The sequence below is a fragment of the Plasmodium gaboni genome, chromosome 11 (genome assembly GCF_001602025.1).
Source record: "Plasmodium gaboni strain SY75 chromosome 11, whole genome shotgun sequence".
Lineage (NCBI taxonomy): Eukaryota > Apicomplexa > Aconoidasida > Haemosporida > Plasmodiidae > Plasmodium > Plasmodium gaboni.
In genome coordinates this window covers 1677324-1686941 of record NC_031491.1, presented here as the reverse complement: position 1 = coordinate 1686941, position 9618 = coordinate 1677324, and the positions used below count along the sequence as shown (strand labels likewise).

Here is a 9618-nt window from a genome sequence, read left to right as displayed (position 1 = left end):
AAAAAAAAAAAAAAAAGTAAAGGCAGAAATAGATAACATAAAAAGAAAAAACACAAAAATTTTAAAATGTATGATTACACTGAAGATAATTCATTAAATCCTTACCTAAGACAACGAATATATCATATAAGAGAAACCTTAAGAAATGAAAACGAACTTCCCATAATTGATCAAATTTTTAAGTATGAATTAAAAAAAAATTTTGAAGATATAAATGATTTATTGCATTATGTTAATGGAATTATTTATAAAGGTATTGATTCATTTGAAAAATTAACCTTATTGTTTACATATGATGACAAAAATGATTATGATACAACAAATCTAAAGCAAAATGATTTTATATACTTATTAAGGCAGAAAACCAAATTCCGAATTAAATATAAAGATGAAAATTATATTGAATATTTGAGAACAAATCCATTAATTTTTATTGATACTTTAAATAATTTATTGATTATACCTGGAATAAATTTTGAATACAGACTTCATAATTTTGATACAAAAAATAGTAAATATTTTCTGAAAAAATCAGATACCAAAGTCAATTCATTTTATAACCCTTTTTTTATTAGAATAAAAAATACCAATTTAAAAAAAACACATAAAATTTATAGGAGAACAGCAAAAAATTCTAGCACTAACAAAGAACATCATATTGAACATTATTTTGTTAAACAAAATTCCATACCTTTAACCAAAAAATTAAAAACAGATGATTCGACAAACGCCGATAGCAATAATACCACAATTCCTTTAAATACCTTATGTGAAGAAATTTCAAGCAAAGAACAAACATGTAATACCCAAAATAATTATACCAATCATATATGTACAAAACCAATTAATCAAAATATTAGCATCCATAGTCAAACAAAATCTGAACCTAAAAAAGAAAGAAGAAAAAGAAGAAGCCTAAATACATCTACCATATCAGATGCTAATAATACAGATCTTGGAAAAAATAGCAAAAGAAATATTAGCAGAAGTCTTAAAAGAAAGGCTAGTCAATCAAACAGTACAAAACAGTCCAAATGTGAAGAAGATGCGCAACAAGATGATGAAGAAACGACGATAGAAGAAGAAAACAAAAAGATAAAAGAAGTAGAAAAAGAAAAAATGAAAGAAGAATCAAATACAAATGGAAAAGTGAACGAAAAAATTAATGATAAAAATGACCAATATGATGATGATTACGGTGACAATATTGATCAAGAAGATTATAGTAGCTTAAATAATTATTCTTCATCAACTAATTCTCCAAAAAATACTAAGAGCACTTATTTCTTTTATGATCTAATTAATGAATATGAAATATATATTAACCATGCCAAATGTTATATAATATTTGATATAAAAAGTTATTATAAAAATTTAGACATTATGAAAAAACTAAAAAAAAATTTAGAAGAATTAAAAAAACCAAACAATCTGTTCAAAGAAATAACACAAAAAAAAACGTTCAAATCTTCTAGAGATAAAATGGAATTTATTAAAAGATTTAAAAAAATGATTATTCCAAATTTTAGATTAGAAAAAATAAGGAAACAAAGAAATCATTTAGTTATAATTGAACTTATGTCAAAGATACAAAATAGCTTAATTATCAAAAGGTTATATAAAGAATTACTTGAAAAAGTAAATATAGAAGAATTAATAAAAAATATGGTAATTTTATTTGAAAAATGTGTATACAATATGAAAGAACAAGAGATAAAAAATTTTTATCTCAGAATGATTCATACTTATTTTCGTAGTAAAGATGTAAAAGAAATAGACTTTAGAAAATTAATACAACAATTTAAAAAGATTGAAGAATATCGAAAAAATCAAGAATTTTATAACTTATTCCAAAATGATCTGAATTATTTAGAAAAAAACAAAAGAGAATGTCAAGAAATAGAGGAAAAAATTCACTCATTGAAATATTTAATTTTAGAATCAATATTAAAAGAAAAACAATTAGAAAGATCCGTAAACAGATTATTATTAAATCATGAACAGTCCAAATATGGATATTTTTATAAAGTTGATCAAAGTGATGAAAATAATCTAGATACAACAGAATATGGAAAATTATTAGAAAATTTTTCAAAGGAACCTGTCAACTTTTATACAATTTTAAATAAAAGAAACCTTGATAAACATGCATATCATGACATAAGAAATTTTAATTATAAAAAAAAAAATATTGAAGAAGAACAAGCAAAACAAGTAAATAATAACAACTATAACAATGTTAATATTAATGGAGAAGATCCCCATATAAATAATAATCAGAACTTAAATGAAGAAAAACAGCCCTCAGAACGTATTGGAAAAAATGAAAAAGACCAAATAATAAACACAAATGCACAAAAGGAAAATAAAATAAGTAACATAAAAGAAAAACAATCTCCAAAGGATAATCACGTTAATAAAAATGATAATATGAATAAACAATATTATAAATGTAAAATTAAACAAATGAATAATGAAAAGAAAAATGATGAACAGAAAGAAAAAAATGTTGTATTAAAAAAAAAAAAAAAATACAATGCATTTAATATATTCCCTAAAAATAATAAAAAGGATTCCAATGAACCATATGATAAAAATTATTTCAGAAAAGAAGAAAAACTTTTAAGCACCATAAATTTGAGAAAACGTTTAGCAGAAATAGATAAAAATCCATATTCTAAAAGTGAAGACAATAATAATAATAATAATAATAATAATAATAATGAATTATCAGGCGAAGGTCGTATATCATCAACTGGTGCATACAAAACGGAAGAATACCTAAATGAAATTAAAAAAGATATTGTTCGTTGTATATGTGAAAAAAAAAATTATAATTTTATTAATGAAAAACAAGAAAAAATAAATAATGAAATATTTTATAAAGTTTTCGAACAATATCCTTACAGTTTTTTCTCAAAATCAGTCAAAAATTATAACATAATATTAAATGAAAACGAAGAAGAATCAGAGTTATCATGGCTAACCATGCTCAAAAAAAAAAGTCATAACAGATCTATTTTACCTCCAAGTAGAGATACCTTTAGAGATGGTACCCATTTTTCCAATTGTCGTGCTACAGAGCACACACTCAAATTTTTTTTATCTCTCTTAACCTTATTAAGAAAAGGTCCCATTGATATAAATTTAAAAAAATATTTAAAAAAAAATATTCAATTCTTAAACACAGAATTATTTAGTATGAAATTAAATTTGGATAAAAAAAGAGCAATACTTGAAAAACGATTAGATCATTTTAATTTCCAAGAAAATTCAGAATTCTCATTTTATAATCCATTAAAAATAAATATAAGAATGATGAACTTAATTGGAAGAGGAGGTTTTGCTGAAGTATGGGAAGTTTTTGATTCTATCAATTTAGAAATGTATGCAGCAAAAATTCATAAAATTGAACCAAGTATGTCCAATGAAATCAAAAATAAAATTATTCAAAGAGCAGAAAATGAAATAAATATACATATACATTGTCATAGACATATATTTATTGTTAAATTAGAATTCTTTTTTGTATTTGGGTCAGCAACCAATTTATTAGTTGGAATGGAATTATGTGATATTGATCTAGATAAATATATTAAATATCATGGGCCAATTAATGAACTATTAGCTTTATGTTGGATTAAACAAATATTATTAGGTTTATTATATATGAAAAATTTACCAACTGGAAAAGTACACCATTGTGATTTAAAACCTGCCAACTTATTAATAAAGGATGGAATTATAAAAATATCTGACTTTGGACTAGCTAAACTAATTTTACCAGATACACATCAATATTACAATGGAGGTGGTACATTGTATTATCAACCACCAGAATGTTTAAAAAATAAAAAAAACCTACTTATCACAGATAAAATTGATATCTGGTCATTGGGATGCATTCTTTATGAAATGCTCTTTTGTGAAAGACCTTTCCAATTTAATTACCTTGAAAAATGTTCAAAAGAATTATTAGTTAACAAAATGAAAAATGGATTAACCTATCCAAAAATTAATCAAAAAATTTCTAACGCTACTTTAAGTTACATACAATATTTACTAAATTTTGACTATGAATTACGACCATCTATAGAAGAAGCCTTAAGCTATCCAATTTTTAACTACTTTAATATACCATAAGGAAAATATATATATATATATATAATTAAATATTTGTGCACTCCTTTTTTGTATTATATAAATTGGAATATTTATTATAACTCATTGTAGTACTTATACATACATATATTATATATATATATATATATATATATAACATTTTTATTGTTCTTATATTTAAAAAAAAGTAATATCATTTTTCATTATATTCATTAAAAAAATTTTCTTCAATATTGTCTTATAAGTATAATATAGATATATATATATATATATACATTTATATATTACTTATAATATTAATATTATTGAAATCATTTTTATAATTCATATACATATTTTTTGAACCTCTTCCAAAAAAACCAAAAAAAAAAAAAAAAAAATTAACATAAAAATTGAGATAATATAAACATACACTGTTCTTATTTATTTGTTTTTTCTCAAATGTATAAATAACATATCTTTTTGTTAAATTTAAAGGTTTATTATCCTACTTTTTATTGGGAAATAAAAATATCAAATGCGAACATTGAATTGCTTAAAATTCGTTCTTATATATATAAAAAAAAAAAAAAAAAAAAAAAGAAAAAAATTAAAAATAAGCAAATTGTTTATAAGTCGACTATATATGTAAATATACATAATTTTTTTTTTATGAAAAATTATGTAAATAATATATTTTATAAAAAAAAAAATTTATATTATAAATTATTCTTGCACAAATATAATATTTGTAATATACACAAACATATATAAATACATTTATAATATATTATATTATATATAATATATATATATATGTATTGTATATGTATATTTTAATACCTTGTTAATTAATAACTTTTAAGGTAAAATATTTAAAATATATTAAAAATATATATGCACAAAAATAACATTAAAATTATCATCATTTCATATAATAATTTTCATCTTAATAATTTATTAATCCATAAGATAATATTAATAACATATATTTATATTTTTTAATGTATAAAATCGTTATTTTTATATTTTATTGTTCATAATCCAAAAAAAAAAAAATAAAATATAAATATTAAAATAAAATAAAAAGAGTATTCAAATATAATTACAAAGGAAAAAATTAATATTTACTGTATTCCTTTTTTAACTTATAAATTTTTTAAGTATGCTATTTAAAAAAATAAAAAAAAAAAATTATATATAATATGTATATATAATTTTTTTTTTTTTTTTTTTTTTTTTTGAAGATATATTTAAATATAAGAAAAATATAATATATATAAATATATCAAATAGAAAACAACAATATATATATATATATATATATATTACAAATTACTTATAAATTATCACTTGTTCTTTCCGAGGGTTATATATTATATATAAATATATATATATATTTATTTATTTATTTATTATATTTTTATGACCAATAATAGCTGAATACAATTATACATATATATAAATATAATTATATATATTTATATATGTTTCAAATGTAATTTTTAATAAAATGCCTAGAACATGTAAAAATGGGCAAGAATGTAGAAAATATAAAGCGTATGAAAATGTGGACGATAAACATGTTTCAATTATTCAACCAATTTTATTGGTTGGTATGATATTTGTGTTTTATATTTTTTACTTTCGATTATTTAAAAGAAGATATGCAAGTAATGAAAGTTACAGAAGAAAAATGAATAAAAAAAATATAAGTAGTAAACCCGTTATTTCATTATGTTTAAATGATATTGTCATTAGAATTATTGGTAATAATGCACACATTATGGAAAATTCAGTAGAACCCTTAAATAAATTAAGTTCTATTTCTGAACTTTTTGTTATTGCACAAATATCAAATGATGTGCAAGAAAAAAATATAATTGATCTCTTTAAAAAATTAGGATTATTTGATAAAGGTTTAAAAGAACATCGTTTAATGTTTTGTAATACTTCAAATGGAAGAGCATCAATGATAAGACAACTATCCCCACTTACCCATGTTGATAATGATGAAACAGTTATAAAAACCTTAACAGGGAAAATTCCAAACCTTGTTCAAATATATGAAAATATTAATACAAGTGATCATGCCAATTTTTTTACATCTCTACAAGCATTTACTCAAGTTATATGTGCTGTTGCAACCGTTGAAGGTATTAATTAACCTTAAATCATAATAATTATTTTAATTCTAATATTGTTCAGAAAAACATATTTTTGTATGTTAACATTTTTATGTTCCAATTATAAAATATGTATATATATATATATATATGCATAAGTTTCATTTTATTATTTATGAAAATATTTTTTTTCTATAACACTTCATACACGTGTACAAATATTATATAGACATATATATATATATATATATATATATATATATATTATTATTATTATTATTTTTTTTAACATTAAATTTTTCTTTTTTAATTTGTCATATTCTACATATAAAATGTTTTTGTATTTTTATTGTTCTATCCATTTTAAAGAATTATATGAATGGATACACTAAATATAAAATAATGCAAACAACTTAATATAGGAAAAATTATCAGAATTTTTAAATATATTGTTTTTTTATTTTATCCTATCATATATATTAAAATATGTATGTGTATGTTTTTTTTTTTTTTTTTTTTTTTTTCTCTCCTGTTTCATTTTTTTGTATATTTCAAAAACTAATTTTATATTTAACATTAATATAAATGTAAATAAAATATAATTTTTCTTTCTAATATCATTTCAAAAAAATATATAGTTATTTTCACAATTTACTTACACATTTTTAATAACTAATAAACAAGTATTAGCGGAAATTATAAAATCAAATAGTCATATAACCATTTCAGACATAATTTTAAATAACAGCGTTTCTTTATTTAATCATGAATTTTTTATTTATTATTATTTTTTTTATAGTATTATATATATATATATATATATATATAAATTTTTAATTATTTCTATAATATAATATAAAAGGTATTATTAATATTGATATATGTATAAAATGGAAATAATAAGAAGAAAGATTTAAATATATAAATATTAAAGTAGTTACTATTCACAGATTCAAAAAAAATAAGCCCACAAAAGTACAATAAAATAATATTAATTTCATAAGCATTGCCAAATTAAGCAATATTTAAGTTGTTAATAATTATATATATATATATATATATATATATTAAAAAAAAACAAAAGATACACAAATAAAAGAATAAATAACAATGTATTGATTATAAATTATTTCATTTTATTATGTTTTCTGCAGAATAATTTAAAGGATTGCTTACTTCAGTTTCTTCATTATCTAAAAGAAAAAAAATAACATATTCATAATAAAATAAAGTTATTATATTAATTATATTTATTCTTTTATTATTTTTTTAAAGATAAAATAAAAAATATAAAAAGAAATTATTATTTATTATAATATTACTTATCATTGCTAGTGTATATATTTTATCATAATTTAAATCCATTTCATCGAATGTAGCTTCTTCAAACCTATAAATATAAAAAATAAATGAATAAATAATTAGATAATATTTTCTCAATTTGATTATTTATATATATATATATATATATATATATATATATATATAATTTTTATCTGTTGTATTCTTACCACTTTCCTATGATTATTTTTGAACCAATGACAAACAGGAGTATCAGTACTATTCCTGCTCCAGCAAAATAAACCATGTCTATAAAAAAAAGTAACTTAATAAAAATATTTATATTATGCGTAATTTAAAATGTTATTATTCCATTTATCAGAATATTTAATTTAATTTATTTTATTTTATTTATTTTATAGACGATACATACTTGAAAATTCTTTTTTTTTAAAACATCTATATAAAGGATCAGCAAATTCTTTTTTGGTACAATCATAATATTTATTTGAATTATGATCAAAGTATTGTAAGCAAAAATCAGAAATGGAACAACATAAATTTTTTCTTTCTTCATTAGAACATGTACCTGATGAAATACTATCTTTCATATAATCACAATATTTTGATGAAAAATCATTATTACACATATTCGTTTTTGATATTTTTATAATTTGTTCCCTTGTTTCCTTAACATCCCTTTTTTTATATTCTTCCACATCTAGTTTTGTATAGTTTATATCATTATTATTTCCTGCAATGCTATTATTCGATCCTTCTATATCATCCTTATTTATTTTCTGATTTTCATTTGTTTCTAATACATTTCCTATATCATATTCTGATAAATCTTTTTCTTTTGGGTAATCTACATTTTTATTGGAATTCTTAGAATTTTCAGAATTATGCTTTTGAAATGAATCTTCTTCCTTTAACTGCATATTTTTTGTAATAACAACTTCTTTTATTTCCGATCCGAATATTTCTTTATTAATATTTGGTGTATTTTTTCTATTGGATTCTTGGATATTTTCAAAATTATCTTCTTTTGTATCTATATTTTTTTTTTCTACTTCCATTCTTCTTTTTTCATCTTCTTTTCTTAACTCTTCTTCTATTACAGATTCTTTTTCTTTTCTTAAATCTTCCGCTTTTTTTTCTTCTTCTTCTTCTATTTTAAGTTGTTCAGCCTTTCTTTTTTCTTCTTCTTCTTTTTTAAGTTGTTCAGCCTTTATTATTTTTTCTTCTTCTGCTTTAAGTTCTTCAATCTTTCTTTTTTTTTCTTCTTCTGCTTTACGTTGTTCAGTCTTCCTTTTTTCTTCTTCTTTTTTTTCTTCTTCTTCTTTTTTAAGTTGTTCAGTCTTTTTTTTTTCTTCTTCTTCTTTTTTAAGTTGTTCAGCCTTTATTATTTTTTCTTCTTCATCTTTTTTAAGTTGTTCAGCCTTTTTTTTTTCTTCTTCATCTTTTTTAAGTTGTTCAGCCTTTTTTTCTTCTTCATATAATTTCATTACATCTTCTGTTCTCTTTTTCTGTATTTGTTTAAGTATCTCGGCTCTTCTTAACTGCATATTATTTCTCCTTTCTTCTTCTCTTTTTTTTTCTTCAGCTTTTTTTAATTCATCAGCCTTTTTTCTTTCTTCAGCTTTTTTTCTTTCTTCAGCTTTTTTTAATTCATCAGCCTTTTTCTTTGCTTCAGTTTTTTTTAATTCATCAGCCTTTTTTCTTTCTTCAGCTTTTTTTAATTCATCAGCCTTTTTTTTTGCTTCAGCTTTTTTTAATTCATCAGCCTTTTTTTTTTCTTCAGCTTTTTTTAACTCATCAGCCTTTTTTTTTTCTTCAGCTTTTTTTAACTCATCGGCCTTTTTTTTTGCTTCAGCTTTGATTGCTTCTTGTCTTCTAGCAAAATGCGCCATTCTTGCTTCCTCGAATTTTCTTATTTCTTCTGCATTTCTTTCTTTTATTGCCTTTCTTACTTCTTCAGCTTTTTTTATTTCATCATCCCTTTTTTTTTCTTCAGCTTTGATTGCTTCTTGTCTTCTAGCAAAATGTGCCATTCGTGCTTCCTCGAATTTTCTAATTTCTTCTGCCTTTCTTACTTCTTCTTCCTTTC

The 9618-nt window shown here is 20.7% G+C and overlaps 3 protein-coding genes across 4 annotated transcripts in view; 2 read left to right on the top strand and 1 right to left on the bottom strand.

Moving 5' to 3' along the window:
• Positions 1-66: 66 nt before the first annotated feature.
• On the top strand, positions 67-4143 carry PGSY75_1148000 (putative serine/threonine protein kinase; the record flags this gene model as incomplete). Its single annotated transcript, XM_018786594.1, has 1 exon — positions 67-4143. One exon carries the CDS (start codon positions 67-69, stop codon positions 4141-4143), a length of 4077 nt encoding a protein of 1358 aa, XP_018641389.1.
• Positions 4144-5614: 1471 nt separating this feature from the next.
• On the top strand, positions 5615-6268 carry PGSY75_1147900 (hypothetical protein; the record flags this gene model as incomplete). The annotated part of the gene is made up of 1 exon (XM_018786593.1): positions 5615-6268. One exon carries the CDS (start codon positions 5615-5617, stop codon positions 6266-6268), a length of 654 nt encoding a protein of 217 aa, XP_018641388.1.
• Positions 6269-7358: 1090 nt separating this feature from the next.
• Positions 7359-9618, bottom strand: part of PGSY75_1147800 (merozoite adhesive erythrocytic binding protein) — a gene marked incomplete at both ends in the record, with an annotated part of 6059 nt that continues 3799 nt past the window's right edge. The window contains 4 exons of one of the 2 annotated variants that reach the window (XM_018786591.1): positions 7359-7420; positions 7550-7617; positions 7739-7817; positions 7942-9618. In XM_018786591.1, the coding sequence (XP_018641387.1) occupies positions 7359-7420; positions 7550-7617; positions 7739-7817; positions 7942-9618 (1886 nt within the window). Of the gene's footprint in view, positions 7421-7549; positions 7618-7738; positions 7834-7941 lie in introns of those variants that run through there. The other variant, XM_018786592.1, reaches the window with a different exon arrangement.